General features: G+C 32.7%; 1 protein-coding gene across 3 annotated transcripts in view; it reads right to left on the bottom strand.

Annotated features, from left to right (window-relative positions):
- The window catches only part of LOC106787737 (lysine-specific demethylase 3B), a 90,829-nt gene that overhangs the window by 15,442 nt on the left and 56,435 nt on the right, over nucleotides 1–18,952 (bottom strand). For all 3 annotated transcript variants that reach the window (XM_014750356.1, XM_014750355.1, XM_014750357.1), the window contains exon 2: nucleotides 8,947–9,091. In XM_014750356.1, the coding sequence (XP_014605842.1) occupies nucleotides 8,947–9,091 (145 nt within the window). The remainder of the gene's footprint in view (nucleotides 1–8,946; nucleotides 9,092–18,952) is intronic.

Raw genomic sequence — 18,952 nt, 5'->3', positions numbered from 1 at the left:
ATTATAGGTTAAGTTTGAGCGCCGCGTAGCGATGATTAATCCAATTAATACTTTTTAATCCGCCATTGAAAGATTATTTTGAAGAAATATAACGAAATTGATATATCTGAAATAATCAATGATTTTTTTTTTTTTTTTTCTAACGATTGAAACTATTCGAAGTATTTTTGGGGAAATTTATTTCTAAGAAAAAAAAAAAAAAAATCGTCAGATGGTTTTTGAATTTTTCGTTTTAGAAAATAAAAAAAAAAAAAAGAAAAAAAGAAATAATATAAATAGGGACGCGAAGGATAGGGAGGTTACTGTAATACGAGGATATAATATAACCGAGATGAATTTGTCTTCCGGTAATTGACGTTTAACTTGACCTATCCCCCTTAAAGACCAGCTTTAAGATTTACGACTGAACTTAGGCTTTTAAAAACAAAGAGAAAGATAGAAGAAAGAGAGAGAGAGAGAGAGAGAGAGAGCCCCAGCTAGCTTTTTGGAAGAGGGACCATCATTATTTCAGACCTTCTAGGAAATACTACGAGGGTAACAGCTGTTAACCAGTTATCATACAATTTAGATTTATTTTTTTTCTTCCTTTTTCTTTTTTTTTTTTCAAGGCTCACTGACATAAAAAATAATGTCACATATTAAATTTTAATTATTATAGTTTTAATAAAAACAAATTCCGAAGATAATAATAAATACAAAAAAATTGTACAAAGATGATACGAAAAAATATTTGACAAATTGTATTAAAAATATAACGCAACGATAATTTATGATATTATTATTTAAATGAAGAGCAAAAAAAAAAAAAAAAAAAAAAAGAAAATTACATTTTATTGTGGATTCTCTCAAAAGATAACACTTCATCGAAGGCGCCTTTCATCTTGAAATAAGCAAAAGATGATGGTACGTTACATTCGTGGTTGGTTCTTAGAAGAATCGGAGGGACCAACCAGCACATCATTTTCCTTCATTTGCATTACCACCGTTACTACGTCATGAATTATTTATACCCTAACTATACGTGTATGTCGTTCCAACACACACACACACACATATACATTTTCAGAGTATACTCGTTTACATACTACTACTCGTTTCTTAGTCCTTCTCGTTTTTTTTCCTTTTTTTTTTCTTTTTTCTTCTTGGACTTTCAGTTGCTCGTTATTACACGTCCGTTGGATAAGCATTTTTAAGAATGGCGGACCCCTCTTATCCTTTACACCCCTCCCCCCTTTCCCATTTCTATTTTTCTTCCTTGTTCACTCAGCAGAATTTATTTTTTCCAATTATTTGGATACGCCACGTGGTGTATTCGTAAAAAAGGAAAGAAATAAAATGAGAACAGTGGCCCCGGCCATCCGGAATCCTTATAAAAGGATTTGGAAACCGAATATTTTCTTCGTTAAAGTAGAAAAAGGGAAATTGAAAGAACTTGGGGAGGAGGGGGGTGTGGAAAGTTAAGAAGAAAATCAGTCGTTAAAAGGGAACGTGATGGGGTTTGGAAAGTCCCTTTTGTTGGATTTTCTTGATATCCATTTGACTTACGTGTAACTTTAAAAAGGAATGTTCTTTAAACTCGAAGAAACTGTAGTAACCTTGAAGTGTTCAGGGGGATATGTCAGTGACCTAGTCTGTTGATAAGTAAAGTGTCTCTAACAGGTAACCTAATTTAATTATCACGTATACTAAATGAGGTTGAACAAAGAGAGAGACAGGAAGAATGAAAAAAAATTCAATAATAAATTTGTAAACAGTAAAGTGTTGAAAAAAATTATATTTAAGAAATATTATATACGAATTTCAAAAAAAAAAAAAAAAATGAAACACTTTGATGAGTTACTTGAAAAATTTAATTGATATTCTGTTATCACGTTGGCTGTGTGTTAAACAACAATTATAATTGTTTACTTTAGAATACTTACATAAAAAGTATCCCGAAGTATGCGTGTTTAAGTATTTAAAAAGGAAACAAGAAAAAGAATAGAAAAGGTGAGACACTTTTTATTCCGTTGTTCAAAGTGTTTGTTTCAATGGATTGTTGACGTGAGTTATTATTACGTCACGTTAAGAACTAACAAAAGTAATGATCAATTAATTATTCCTACTCGTTTGGTTGTTTCTATTCTAAACAAAATCATTGAATTGTGTTATTATTTAAATGATCAGTTCAATTCTTATCTTTTTTTGCGATTTTTTTTTGTACGTTCGATAATTATTTCGATTGTTTAGATTGATCCGAAATATTGATTTGTGAAAATTATTCTTGAAGGAAAAAAAAAGAAAGAACAAAGTGCGTTCGAGGTGTTGTTGTATCGAAAAACGGAAAACACGTTGGAAAAAAAACAATCAAATAAATAAATAAATAAATAAATAATTATAATTGGCGTAATATAAAATGATCAAAGTTCGAATTTCACGATCTACATATTATTTATTAAACTGTGTTTAAAATGACGTCAGGATTAACTGTGAATATGTATATTATTTACTGTATATATCATGTCACTTCTAATGCTAGGAAAGAGGAGTTGTGTTTAACAGGAGATTCTGGAAAGAAATAAGAGAAGGTCGAGGCGTGTTTGTTGGTCACGCAGAATACAACGAGAAACGACGAGAATTATGCTCGTAAAAACAGTTTCGGTTTAGCAAAAAGAAAGAGAAAGACAGATAGAGAGAAAATTAGACTCGGTAATTAACTTTTAGTTAGAAATTATTGAAGGTGTATGTGTGCACGTATAATATGTCTATGGTTTTCAAAAAAAACCCACTGTTGGAAGTAAAAGAAAAAAAAAAGGAAAGAAGGAAATGAAAAGAAGATTCGTCATGAACAGTGTTCTATCGTATTGGATGATCCAAAATAAAAGAAAGAAAGAAGAAATCATTTTTAAAAATTTCAACATGAGTCATATGACAGGCTAGGGACCATGAGAATAATTTTACGTTACGAACTTCCTATAAGATTATTTCTTGGTCAACATAAATGCTAGATTGAATGATAAAAGATATATTGAAAAGAAATGTCTACGTTTGTCGGGATTTAAATTGTAAAATAGAAAATTTTCTACTACCTGCGATTCTTTTTCTAGGGATTCGATATAAGAAAAAAAAAAAAAAGGGATTTCTTTTCTATAGATTCCCTATAAATGATGAACAATAACAATATATTATATATCAGGAAATAGAGATACTTATCGGATATTCTTAAGAATACTTTTATTCTTTTTCTTTGAGAAAAATATTAAATTATGTCAGACATTTTTTTGCTTCATTCCATTTCAAGGAATACGCATTTGAGAAAGTTAAAGGGGAGAGGGGGAGGGGGACACAAATTGTATCGTTCATTGATTATTATTTTTGTACTTTTACTACCTGATCTATGTAAGAATTTTCAAATTCCTGTTATAAGATACCACATGGGGAGTTACTTAGAATCATTTAAATGATTCTAATTTTACAATAAGATTGTTGTTGTCTTTATAAATGAAATTCATATCCCTAGTAACTAGGTTAAGTATAAATTGGGATACCTGAATTAATCCCAGTTATAACTGTATAGCAAAAAGAAAAAGAAAACAAACAGAAAAGCAATGATTCAACTAATACGTGCAGTTTACAAAATTATCAGTTAAATTGTATTAAAATGAAGTAAATAATATTTGTGTATAATTACACACATAAACCGGACGTCTATATGATTAAAACAATCATTACAATAATGATAATATTAATCGATCGGTATAGAAACGTTGAAAAGTTTCAACATAATGTAATATAAATTTCTTGTGTATGTATGTGTTGGAATATAAAAAGTTAAATATAAAATTAAAATAAAAAAAAAAAAAAAAAAGAATAGTGTCTCATAGTACAACGAAGCAAAGTCCGTAGTCATCGTCGTCGGTGCTCTCTTATGTCCTAGCACGAAACGAAAACAGTCGAGCCCATTGTTGCGTACCCGTCGCGGCATGGAGTGCATAATTAATGACCTTCGTGCTGCCAAGTTTTGCATTGCAAATGGCGCCTAGAAGGCGCGCGAGCGCGCACCCACTATGAACGCGCGTGCATGCGGAAAGAATGGACGAACCGTTGTTTAAACTGTGAAAGAAAGAAAGAAAGAGGGGGATGCTTGTGACCGAGGGGTGTTGGGTACGAGGTCGATGAAAGGGATTCAGAGGAAAAGGGGGAGAATAAGAATGTAGCAGTACCAGTATCACATCAACAGCAGCGCCATCTGCAACAGCAGCAGCTCAACGAATGATCAACAACGAGAAAGTTTTTAGATCAATGTTAATTCATTCGTATAATTTTCCGTGCTACTTAAACCTATCACTGAGCTTTTTTTTCTTTTTAATTCTTAATATTATTGTCTGAATAATTGGGGTATTATTTTTCTCATAGATTTTATAGGTTATGTCGAGTTTTGTTATATCTTGTATAAAGTAAGGTTATGTGAAGACAATTGAGTTATTGTTATATTTTGATGTGTATTTGTTGATAAATTTTTATGAGAATGATCTGAGATATCTGAGAATAATCTTTCTGAATATATTAAAATATTAAATAATCTTATTTATTATGAGATTACACACTAATGTTAATTGCAATTAGTTGAAGAAACAATTTCGAGGAATTTGAAACCTATTGGAAAATTTGATATCGTTTTAATCGAATATTTTCTATTCCTTATTATATAATTGAATAATAAATTGTAATTAATTAAAAATAAACGCGTGTATATATACTCGAAATAATTTGTCCCTGACACGTGTGCGAAACTAAATTTGTGGTTCCTAATATTCAGCTGTTGACTGATTATATACTCCAGAAAACTTAAACAAATGAAACGGACTAAATATAATTGAATACCTTTTGAATAAACTCACCGAAATATGTTTCGTTTCAATGCCATTGAAATTAATATGGATCCGTTTTTTATTCACTTTAAGCATGGCTGTTAACTGTTCGATTCTTAATTCAGTTTAACAACAAAAATATACACTCAAATGCATACGGGGTGCATTATTTTTTATACGAAAATCAATTTCAATTTTCTTACGCGTAATGTGAATAAAATTAAAAAGAAAGATAAAATTAGAAAAAACAACACACACGTACACGCACTCATACACGATATTCAAACAACACACTACTGAAGAGAGTTGGGTGTTTTCAGATATAATCGGCGAGTTGATTGAAGAATAAATAATAAAAAAAAGGAAAAAAAAAAAGAAAAAACATGATCACACACATCGACGGGTATCGTAATGTCGCACAATTTCGATTTGGTTATCTCCGAGCAGTATGGAACAACAACAAAAAAAATTGAACGATAAGACGTTATCAAAAGTTATCTTTAAGTTGGGTTTAAAATAATCGAACGGTGGTATCTTTTGCTGTTTAACACAGAAACATTTCAACATCATAACGATGATAATAATACTTAAATGATAATAACGATAACGAATTAAATTGATAATAATAATAAACTGAGTTTAATAATACGTAAGTAAAAGTATCCTAACTCGGAGAGAGTTCAAGACCAACTGAGAACCGAGCGTTGACATTTTTAGTAAGAAAAAACACCAAGAAGAGTTAGGTAGGGAAGAATAATATATAGAAGAAGAGTCCCAGTATGATTGGCTGTTGCAACTTAAAAGGACCTTTCTTTCCCTCTTTACATTGCAAGGTGTACGAACCCTAAAGAGTCAATCAAACAACAGGGTCTCTCATCAGCCAACCAACCCATACAAATCTTATCTTCCTTATCTCCATTGAATTTCTATTCCTCGAATTAGTAATACAAACCTCGAAAAATTGTAAAAGTTAACATTACGTATCTAGAAATTCATTATAAAGATAAGACGATAGAACAAGTGTGTACACTTGAAAAGTATGAATCAACGAACTTTAATAAGATTAAAATCTCAATCTTTCCCTTATTTTTCTATTTATATCAAATACATTTTTTATTTCATATCAAATGATACTACTGTTAAAAAAAATTACTGATCAAATATTGTTATATTATATTTAAATCGTATAATTTGTTCTCTGTTCGTTTCATTTATTTTTAATAATGTGAATTGGAAAGTAAACGTTTAGGTTGAGAACGACTGAGTTTTATATGTGTGCTATATAAAGTAAAAAAGGGTCGGTGAAGGGGAAGGGAAGGAAAAGGGAAAAGAGAATAGAAGAGAGAGCCCCGGGTGTGCACGCACAGTCAGAGGCAGGTTTTGGCTGGCTGTCAGGAGCCGAAACGTGCACAAAGGGCAGGCAGGTGTTGGAATGCATCGATTACCTCTCTCCTTCCCCCCCCCTGCCCTTCCTACCTCTAGCCCTTCCTTTTAACCCCCATTACTACTAAACCTATATATCTGACTATTATACATTCCAGTATCTAGTATCTGTGAACCTCACCCGTATCTTCCTTTACCCATGCGTCAACAACCAAAGCACACGTGGAAGAAAAAGAAATCTAACACCAACGTGCGCGTTTCCATGTGGTTCTTCAAATGTTTCCCATGTATGTCTCCTCTCTATGTGTGGGGAAAAAAAAACTTGTCTCTATTTTTTTTCTTTTCCCTTCCTTCCCAAGCTTTTTTTTTCCTTTCTCTAAACATCCGATGACTCATAATAGTTGTGCCCCCCTTTTTTTTTTCTTTTTCTATTGTGACCAAATACACTTATCTATTCAAATTTTAAAGGATCACGCAACTTTATTGACATTTAAATTGTGCTCAGAGATTTGACATTCGTATAAATAGTATTAGAAATAATATAACAAATCAGAAATTGTACGCGTAAATTATTCCGACGGGAAAAAATCCTAACCTAAAAATTTATACATAATTTTTATATAGACTTATTTCTTGAGAATACCACAAAAAAAAAAAAAGAAAAAGAAAAATGTGTTATAAAACACAACACTAAAATCAGTCTCGAGGATGAGCGAATTTATTCGACAACAGGATTAAATATTTTCAAACTGCGTTTTGAATATTTTGTTTGTTTGTTTCCTGTCGTTAGAAGACACAAAAAAAAATGAAGTTTAACAAATGAGACGAGGTATGAGAGAAATGGGAGAACAAGTTCGGGGGCCGGTGGCTGGGGGGTTGAGAGGAGGAGGAGGGTTGGAACTTTTATTCTGATCATAAAGCATTTAAATAATCACGAAGGCTTGCTCGTTAACGAGCGTTAAGTTTAACAGATTATACTGCATCGTCAAATATCATGAATTATATTCGCTACTATACTATACTATACTACTACTACTTCTCTACCTATCTCACTCCCTCTTATTCATTTTCCTTCTCATTCTATTTCTCTCTTTTGTTCCCGTTGAAAGAACGAATAGGAAACGAGGAGCTTTAAACGGGCGGGGTGTGCCGTTTTCCTTCGCTAATTATCCCATCCATCGTTTCTTGGTCCCTTCGTGAAAGGATCTGAGTACAGTGACGTATAACGGGTTAATAACAAGCAACTCTTCAGTATTACTCTTTCTTTCTCTTTCTCTTTAACTATTTCCTCCTTTTTTTCTTTCTCTAGGGATCCACCTACACACACACACACTGGTGGTACAAACGTATGGAGCCCCCTTTTTTCAACACTACAGTTACTTTTCAATTCGTTCAAGGGATCAGGGGTAGAATAGTAACAGGAATGGTGATGGTGGTGGTGAGGGGGAGGGGAGGGGTACTTGGAATTATAAAAGGGGGATCGATTATTCGATTAACGTTCAGAAGAAAATGGGGGGGGTGGGGGGTGGGGAACGAGTCTTATATAAGGGAACCATTCATTCCTTCAAATCGATTTATTTCACAAAAGATAAAGTTAAGAACGTTGGGATCAAGTTTGAAAGGGGTAACTTTGTTTTCTTCTTCTTCTTCTTCTTTTTTTCTTTTTTTTGATTAATTGCAGACTCTTCGTACTGATTATTATTATTATTATTATTCGTTGGGATCATTTGAACAAGGACAAAAAAAAAGAACAATTATTAATCGTGTAATATCAAAAACTGAACACGTTTTATTCTTAAAATTTTTCACACTTGTTTGACACCCCCCCCCCCCCTAAAAATTGCATTTCATGTTATCGTCATTTAATAATTTTGTCTAGCTTTCTTAACAAAATGTTAAATAATAATAATAATAATAACAACAACAACAAACAAAATAACAGTTGGTATAAATTGATAAATGTTGGTAGAATTTAAGTGAAATTATTTGTACACGTGGCTTGGTTATGGGATGAGGAGACGAATGTTATTAATTGAACAAAAAAAAAAAATATGATTCAATAAATTGGAGAAGATTGAAATACTATTGCGTATTATGTGAGACGACACATCGTTTAAAGTTGAAATGTTATCTTTCCTCGCATTTTCCTCGAGGGTTATCGAATTGAAGAGCAAAACAAAATCTTGCTTAAACGTTATATATATGATACGTGTTGAAGGGGGGTTTTTTTTTTGTTGTATTATTTCGCTTAGATTATTTCATTTATTTGTCCGTTTAGTTATCGTCATTTTTGCTTCGTTATTTCCGAGTTGTTCTAACGATAATATTAGCAATTCCAATGAATGTTTAATAAAAGCACTCTGTGCTAACTAACTGGACCATGACGCAACTTATTGTTGTCATCAAAAAACCCCGATTGATGATTATTTATTAAAGTTTTATTTCGAATAGCAGATTATGAAAATACAACGACGTATATTTCATTCATTTATCGTACGACACACTTTAATCCAATTATAATATAATAAAAAAAAAAAAATGATGGCGCGGTGGGGTGTATGAAAGTTTAGAAATATTCAACAACCCCAGTTCTGTTGAACACTGTGTTCTTTTTGCTGTTGTTTTTTTCTTTTTTCGAAAAAAAAAACACGAATTGTTTGTTTTATTCGCATAAGTTGATCGCTAGAATTAAGAGTAGGCATTGAGAACTCACCTTTTGCTGTGCCAACCTAAGGGATTCCTCGAAATGTTTGTGAACCGCTTGCTCGGCGGCCCTTTGTTTTTCCAACCTCTCTCGTTCCATCTTCGTCTCGCGCTCGCGTTTTTCTAATTCACGTACTTCCGCTTCCCTTCGTTCCCTGAAGAAATAACAAAACAAACGGAAAAAACAAATGACAGGTTAGTAATTCGATACAATTCGAATGGTGGGGTGGGGTGGGGTGGGGTGTGGGGGGGGCGAGGGGTTTGTTGTTTTTCAAAATAATTTCTTGGTGGTAAGAGAGGGGCTCGATTAAATACAAAAACAAGAATAATACAAAACTAAGAAAAAATTGCTATCGAAAAGAAAAATATTCAATACGATAATTTATATATTTTAAATATTGTGGGTGGGTGTGTGTGTGTGTAATGATAAAATATCTTGTTCTCAGGAACAAATTCAATTCGTCTAACTTTTTTATTCAAACAATGATAACCAACCAACAATCCACACCATTTGATCTAATTATCTTTTTAATGTAATATATTTGTAATTAAAAATTAAACCGTTGTACAAACAACTACGTGGTTATTGTTTTGAAATGATCTATGTGTGTGTGTGTGTGTGTGTTATTTTTTTTTATTTTTCCCCCCTTTTTAATCTTACATTCTCATTATTTTTCTCAGTATTCTATTCTAACAAGAAATATAGTAGAGTACGCGATAATAAATGCGAAACTGGTGAGTGTACTGTTTCAATGCGTAGCTCTTCACACACATGTACACACGTATATACATATATGTAGACGTGTAATATACATATAAAGAGGAGTATGGAGTTTTTAAGTTAACTGGTCGCGAGAAAGAGATAAGCATTCATTAACGTTTGCGCAAGTTATTTATACTAATATACAAGCATACACACACACACACACACACATATACACTTAAAGCAATAATAAGAGACGCGTGTTTATCTACGTTCCTTGGTCTGCGGACCTTAAAATGCACACGCGGGAAATTCGCCCTGCGATTGTTAACAGCTAATAACGTGCACACATAACGTGACTCGTCATAGTATGTTGGTCGCAATACAAAAAAAAAAAAAAACAAAAATGGAAAGGAAAAAGATAAATAAACGATACCCAGATAAACCAGATTCTCTTATTTTGACGTATACATAAAAAATCGGTTAAAGTTTAACCCCATAAATTTTAACCCCAATCCGATTATTTATCACGATTGGATATTTGTTTAATCAAATATATATTTGGGTTCTATTAATTTTCCATATAATACTTTATAATACAATATTAATATATTTATTTAATATATGCCACACCATATTATGTTTATTTTAATCATCATTATATTTTCATTTAGAATTCGATGATTTTTTCTACTCATATATTATTTTTGTTAATGTTATCCTAACGCAGTCATATTGTATATTATATACAATGATTACAATTTTAAATTCCCCATCCATCCAATTAACTTTCCATACGTTAATACAATATGACGTCCCGGTGGCACCACATTGGTGCCATGCGAAAACAATCGTATAAATGCCGGTGGCTCCACGTTGGTGCCATACGAAAACAATCGTATAAATGCCGGTGGCTCCACGTTGGTGCCATGCAAATGTGTTAGTGCAAATGATGTAATAAATCAGTTCTACCAACGCAACACGAAAAAATCTAAATTCGACGTGCGGACAGCATAGCCCTCTCCCCCTACCCCCCTTTTACCCAATTCCCTATTCTCGTTAATTGTAAGAAAAAAAGAAAAAAAAAAAAAATTAGATTCAGAATAAATATAATTCATCGAATGAGAGATAGAGAAAGAAAATCCTTCTACTTCTTCTTCTTCTTATTCTTATTATTATTATTATTCGATAAAAGTGAAAGAGAATAATTCGCACGCTCGTTTGTTTGATGCATTAAAGGAAGAATGAAGAAGATGCAGACGTTTATTGCAACGTTAACCGCATTATTTCCTGATATGCGAGATTTCTTCTTCTTATTCTTTTTCTTCTCATGACCGATCATAGAATGCAAGCAAGCAAGCAAGCAAGAAACCAAACAAGCAAACAAACAAGAGTTCTGAGGGGGCCGTCGTGCAGCAGAGAATACGCGAGGAAATACAAACCAAGAGGAAACGAGAAAGAGAGAATGAGAAAGATGAAGAAGAAGAGAAAGAGGATTACGGGGGTGGGGAAGGGGATGGAAAGGAAAAAAAAAAAAAAGAAAAGAGAGGATGGTGTTCCGCAAATGCGAGTTACTGTTTCGTTGTTCTGTTACATCGGCTTTCGCGTTCCAAGAAAGCGTACCTCACTTTCCGGAGTTCTACGTTAGCTTAGGATTGTTGTATTTGTATATATATATGTATATATATGTATGTGTGTATATATATATGTGGCTTGGAAACTTATGCGAGTCGGCAGCGCCGGTTTGTTCGGTTTTTTTTTCCAGTCCAAACTCTTCGTGAACTTTGCCAACGTTGCGTTAGATATTCTTCCCCCTCCCCCTCCTCCCCCCCAGTCCCCCTTCGCATTATGTGTGTTATACGCATTAAGAAAAGATAGAGAGAGAGATTGGAAAAGAGATAATTAGATGATGAGTGGAATCGTATTAAATTTATCTCGATTTAGTTTTCGTGTACAACGTGTGTGAACGGAAATAAAAATACAATATTATATATTTTAAATAATAACGCGGAATATTGATTAAGTGTTATTTCTTTTTTCTGCTCTATTTTGCGTGTTAATTTGTTTTTTCTTTTTATTTATTGCAAATTGTATATATATGTGTTATGTGTGTGTGTTGTGTGTTATTCATGCATTTATTTTTTTTCTTTTTTTTCTGCGCGTGTACGATATTGTTATTTATGATGCGATTATTGTTAATTACTTGTTTACTTTGTCTAGCATTTTCGACACGTTAGATTTATATTTCGTTTTCGATAATTATATTATTACTTATTATTATCTCGTTTTAACTTATCGTTTCCTATACTTCTTTTTTTTTTTTTTTTTCTTTTTTTCTGTCTTCTGTTTTTCTTTTTTCGTAAGTAGTTATTCGTATTTCAAGGTTACGTCACGGTGTTTAATCTAATTTATCGATTTTGGTTTAGCGGAAATTCGTAGGAGTTTCAAAAAGTTCTTCTTTCTTTTTTTGTTTTCACTTTGAGAAATCTTTTCTATGTTTTTAAAAAAAAAAAAAAAAAGAACAGAAATGGGAGAAGTATAAAAGAGAGGAATATTTATTTTTAATACACACACACACTCTCTTTCTCTTTCTTTCTTTCTTTTTTTGATTCTCAAATATCAGGATGAAACACACGCTAACATCGGATGGGGTCAACGTGACCCTAAATGCGTCCAGCAGGACACAAAATGACTGGTTTCCTTAGTAAGGTTAATCGCCAGTCAAGATGGTCGAAGGCCAACCGGACAGGAATTCCACACGCCTCTTCTTCTTATCCTTTCTTTTTTCTTCTTCTTTTAAATCATCTACACAACACACACATATATGTATATACCCAAATACACAAACCTCGTACACACCTGCACGCATACTACCATAACCGAATAACGAACGAAAGAACGAACAAACTCTCACACACACACACATATACACTTAAACTTTTCTTAACAAACTTCACGAGTAATCTATAAAAAAAAAAAAAAGAAAGAAAAACGAGTATGCGTGTGTTTGTGTGAGAGTTGGTTCAGAAATCGAGCAGACCCCAAGACTGTTGCGAGCTGTGCTTGGTTGGTCGGTTGGTTGGTTGCATGCATGCATGCATGCATGCCAGTCGATAAACCAGTCTGCTATGGGAAAAGGACAGGTTCGGGCTGCGGGTAAACCTTTGAAAAATCCGGTTGCTCTACAGCAGCAGACCGGACTGACCGGAGAAAGATAGAAAGAGCAAAAAGAATGAAAGACACACATATACACACACATACAATTTTCTTATTCACTCACTCGGTAAAACTCACTTTATTCACTCACTCACTCACTCAGTAACTCGAAGGAACACACGACGGTGAATATCACCAAAAAAGGACTTATGCATCCTTCCTATCAGGGTCCAGCAGGTCTACCTTCAGTCTCCTTTCTTTTAACTCTTCTACTACTACTCTTCGCAAAACCAGATCTGACAAACTATGTATCAGGGTATATAAAGTTTTGTAGGTATTTGTGATTCCCGGTGTGTATACATACTTGCGTCAGATAACTCTGGACAGAAACCGGACAAGCTCCCCCAACTAGTTATTGTGCCACGGAGATACTACTTTTTCTTTATACTTCTTATTCTTCTTATTCCTATTCTTATTTTTCTCTTTATATATTTATTTCTTTTTTCTTTCAAAGTAGCGCCATCGACCAGTTTCAGTATTCCTTTCCTATTTCGGTCTCTCTTTTTTTTGTTCCCGACCTTCTTCATCTCTCTCTCTCTCCTTCTGATTATTGTTATTATTTTTCGGCTTTTTTTTCTTCTTCTGCCCTTTCTTTTTCTATTTGTTTTTTTTTCTTATTCTTATTCTTCTTTCTCTCATTTATCTCGTTCGTGGAAAAGAAAATTACACGAGAATAGAACATACACATAAGAATCGTAATATTTGGTGGTAAAAGGTAGACAAGGTTATATATGTAATAGGAAATAAAAGTATATAATATACTGTTTAAACAGTTTCCTTGAAATCCGTCTGGGATATGAGGAATATTCGAGTGTTTACACGATCATTGAATGACGGTGTATTACGTACGTTTACGAGTCTTGTGTTTATTCCAATCGACTGACACTTTTGTTTGTCTCATTTGGTTCTCTCTGAGAAAGAGAGAGAGAGAAAGAGAGAGAATGTATTTCAATATTCTCAATATTTCGATTAACAGATCTAAACTGAATCGAAAATTGTTTCAATATTCAATCGCGTATATATTATTTCCAATTGATTTTCATTTTATTTTATTTCATTTCATTTCGATTTATTTTACCTTTCTTTTTTTCGTTAAAGTTCATTTGTAAGATTTTCTAAATATATATATATAAGTAAGATTTACCTAATCATAATTATATAAGTTTCTAGTTGGATGTTAAAACAATTGGGTTACATAAATAAATAAATATAAATAAATAAATATGTTATAGAGTGAATTGACGTTTTAACAAGGGAGAATTCAATCTAAATTCTAATTAATATTAATCGTCTTTCGCACGATTTATCTTTAATCTTGGAATAGAATGAAAAATAAAGAGAGGGAGAGAGAAAGAGATGAGATACAATAACAAAAAAAAAAAAAAAGAAAGAAAGAAAAGAAAGAAAATGTTTTTCTTGCGTCAGAGAAGAGGTTCGAGTTGAATATACCTATACATATACATTTATATACATATATATATATATATACAGGGTGGCTGGTTTAAAAATGGCCCACGCTTACAAACTAGTAGAGCAAACTCAGAGACAAACACCTGTCAGTCTCACGCTCCTTCATTCTTCCTCAAGTCTCTTTGTGTTCCCTATTTTCCCTTTTCTTTCTCTCTCTCTCTCTCTTTTTCTCACTGAGGAACGGTCTACCGATTCTGCCAGACGCATTTGCGGGTGAACGAACACCCAACGGACTCTTGCTACCGAATAATAACGTCGAGAAACCCCGAAGGCCTTCCATCTATCTCATTCTCCTCTGTTTGCTGAAAGTCTCGTCTTTTGTATTCCTCTCTCTCTCTCTCACACACACCGTCTCTCATTATCTCTTTTGTTATTTTCTGAAAATATTTCTAATCGTAACTTAACCACGAGTATCTTATCTATCTGCTCGGCATCTTATTTTAAACGATTATCGGATGAATAAACAATCGTGGGATATAGGTTAGATTTGTTTTTCAATGATTTAGTAAATGAATTTATTCATAATATTGTTTTAACAATATATTATATAATTGATTGCGCGTTAATCAATGAGAGCCGCCATCTTGGTTTCTAATGGACATCGAAGTATGAATGACGAGTTTAAAATGTTAATAACAAATTGAAATGATTTGAAATCATTACGATGATAGGTGATAATAATAAGAATGAGAGGACATCGACCGATAAGTAATAGCAAGTGTAATAATCACATGAAACGGAATTGGAGTAGTCTTTCGGAATACATATATATCTATTTATAGGTTAGAACAACTTCAGCCGGTTTTCGATCGATCTAAACTTGCTCTTCCATTCGTTATTTTCTATTTCTCTTTTTATTTTTCTCTATTCTATGATTTCTTACATTGATTCAATCAATCTGTCTTTCTCTTCATTCCTAACCTTAGTAGTTTTTTGCATTAGTCTGGCTTTGCGTTTCTCGCACGGCAAATTAGCACTTGCATTACTACGCTTTCTGCACCCGCTGCTGCTGCTGCCGCCATCACCGGCCGCATGATTACCGTGATTTCTACGTGACGTAATTTTACCGCCAAGATGGAGATAGATCACGTCAGAAAAAAGATAAAGAAAGAAAGAAAGATAAATAAACGATATATATATATATATATAGAAATACAAAACGTATGAGTCCTTCATATTCTACTACCATCCATTAACCGATATGTACCATTTAGGTTAGGTTGGACATACTAAACACATTAACTCGAATACACGTGCATATATGTATGATTTGAAAAAATAGATATAGGTTGGTGCATATAACGGGCACGTGTCTACCGAGTGACGCAGAAATAACCGACGCTTAGTTTATATTTATCGATGCACACGAGGAAACTTTCTTGATCCTACGCAAAGATGAACCGAATGGTAATGTAATTGCCGCTTTATTATCGCCAGCCAGGTGTATTTAAACTCATGAAATACGTGGGTAGAAAAATAAAATGAAAAAGAAAGAAAATAATAGAAGGGGAGAGATAAATAGAAATAAATAAATAAATAAATAAATAAATAAATAAATAGATAGATAAAATGAAAGATAGATAAAGAGATGGTAAAAATTGTTTTACGAGCAAACTGGTGTATTTTATTACGTTCTACGTGGCTCATTTACTATCAACACAAGTAAAAGCCAATGAATTTGTATTAGATACTTCGCATGCTGCCAATTGATGTCATCGCGAGTAAATGTATAATAAATTCTTCATAGTTTACGTTATCTAATATCTTCCTTCTCCTTCTTATTCTTCTTCATATACTCGTATTTATTTATTTATTCATTTATCTACTTTGACCCTGAACATTTATAAACGGGAAAAAACAATCGGAAAAGAAAAAAATATTATATTATTCATACAGGCCAAATGTAAATAATACGAGAATGTGTGTACGCGTGATAGAAAAAGAGAATATTAAAATAGAAAATGAAAGTATATTAGTATGTGTGTGAGTATGTACACTTAGAGTGCATTGATCTAATATGAATGGAAGTGTCATTTGTACGACTACGTCACCGTTTGAAAACTTTTGTCTTTCTCTCATAGTTATATACATTCACTAGATATATAAAGTTAATACAAGAGAGAGAAAAAGAGAGAGAGAGATAGAAACGTGTCACGCTTTTATGACTTTCGCTATGGCAGCAGTGGTAGACGAGTTTCTGCGAACGCGGTAAAACCGTCATAGAGTTTGTAGAAAGCATAAAAGCGAGTCGGTAAATGTCACTAACCTTGCGATCAACGATAGAACATTTCTCAGGACGGGAAATAGGAATAATAAATACGTGTTAGATACATAGTTAACTATATACGTTGATGTTGAACCGTTAAGAGGCCAAAACAATTAACCGTTTACTTGCATAGAATGTTCGTGTTACTAATCTAAATAATATTTTCTTTTTTATATTTTAATCGATAAGAAATTTTGTTCGAACAATCTTTGTTATATAGATAGTCGATAGATTTAATTTTTCTATGATTTTATGTATCTATTAAGTTATTCAATAATTAAAATATTATATGTGATTGACACTGTGTGCTTGAATCAATGAGACGCCATATTGTTTTCGTTTACTTTTAAATGTTGTATAACTTTCAACTTTTACTTGATTTTAAGAAATATTGTATCGACGTATATAACACCGTGCCATACACGGGATTTGAATTTTCTTTAGAACAGATTTATTCGTTTTTTATTTCTTTAGTATTTTTCTGAAAATAATTCGAATTGGCACTAACGCGCGCATTACTTGGGCGCCATCTTAAAAATTAGAATACTAAAAAATGCTTAAGGACGCGTTCGAGAAACAAAATTTTATATTTTAATAATTATTAATAATTATATTTTAAATCTTTTATCACGTTTATTTTTTTAACTTTATTATACACCAACTTAATACTTAAGTTTAACTCAGCATTATTTCTAACAGTCTTGTTCATAACCTACAATTCCAAATCAAACTCTAGCATAAAGATATTAAATATAAATATTCAAAGTGTTAGATTTCACTTTCTCAGAAAAAAAAACTCCTCTGTAAGATATAAAAATATTTATTTCTTCGACTGTGCAACGATGAATAAAGAACAATTGCCAGTTTTCTCAAAGAATTATTCAAATAAAAACTAAAGAAAGTTTTCGTGCAACGTAAAACAGTAACAATGGTTATTATAAACGTACAAAACCGATTATGATAATAACGAGGATAACAGTTACAAATACCGTGGGATAAAAAGTGCTGAATTGCCGCACGAAGAATAAAATTAAATGAATTAAAAATACCCATTGATTTGTGTAATTATTCCATAAGTTAGAAATCGTTCGAAAATTTAACCCAAATATAAAAGATCAAAGAACGAGAAATAGCAGGTTAGCGAACTCGTTCGGAAGCAACTCGTGGCAAGACGCGTGAGTTTAGTAGCTGGTTTTAAACATGGCGTGGATGCTTGAGTATATGTTAGAAGAGAGAAAGAGGGGGAGAATACGGTCTTTAAAAATAGTCCTAATCGTTTCTAAGTCGGTCCGGTTTACGAAAGCGCGTGGAACGAGCATGGCTTCCGGGAAGCCAAGTTCTTCTTCTCTTCTGACGCGAATAAGAGTCCTTGGAATAAGAGTACGCACAAGAAATTAAAAGAGACGAGGGATAGATGGGAGGGAGGTTAGAAGTGATCTGAGGTGAATTTGAATTTTGTATTAGAAACGTTACGAGACAATATAACAAAAAGGAATCGTTCGTATCGACAGACGACAAATTTGGATTTATCAATTGACTGATCAAATTGTATCGATTGTTTACATCGTTTATGGGATTTCAATTTCTATACTGTCTTTTTCTTTTCTAACGTTTATAAATATATATTTAAAAATATAAATGAAAATATGTTTCCTTGACAAAAATTCGATTTATCTTTTTTTGCTCGATCAAATATATATATATATATATATATATATATTTTTATCATCGGTCGGTAAATAAAAACATCTGACTTCGTCGATAATTTTTTATCTTCCTCTTCCTTTCTTTCTTTTTTTTTTTTTTTCCATACAATATTGCATATACGTCGTCTATCTCCTCGATTGCATGCAACTGCTGAGCACACATAAGAACAACAATAAGTAATCCTCAAATAGAAGACCCTCTTTCTCTTTTTCCCTGTGTGTTTTATACTTTGTGCTTGGTTACTCTTCCTTCTTTTGCTTTCCTTCTTATCGTTGCGTTCCCTTTCCCCGAGATTTCCGTAAACACGTACTTGGCTACAATCCAATCGGAGAATGGATGCACATTATTCACCAAATCGCGATGGGCACAGTAATGCGAAACGACAAAGACAGATTTAGAGAAAGAGAAAGATGGATGCAATCGGATTTTATCTTCTTATCCTCTTTCCCTTCGACCCTTTTCTTTTTATTATTATCATTTTTATAGTTTTATTTTACCCCTTTATTAATTATCAATAAGATTATAGAAAAGATCTGTGCGTTCCGATGTGTACAATCATTTTTTGACTCATTATTTCTCAAACTTTAACACGTTGAATTGTGATTGGTCAATTTAATGACCAATTGGTTTGCTCATCGGTGTCCAGTGCCACCA

Source organism: Polistes canadensis, unplaced genomic scaffold (assembly GCF_001313835.1).
Source record: "Polistes canadensis isolate GaletaPanama2010 unplaced genomic scaffold, ASM131383v1 scaffold_113, whole genome shotgun sequence".
NCBI classification, from domain to species: domain Eukaryota; kingdom Metazoa; phylum Arthropoda; class Insecta; order Hymenoptera; family Vespidae; genus Polistes; species Polistes canadensis.
The sequence above is the reverse complement of the archived record's forward strand: the minus strand, read 5'-3'. Positions and strand labels throughout refer to the sequence as shown.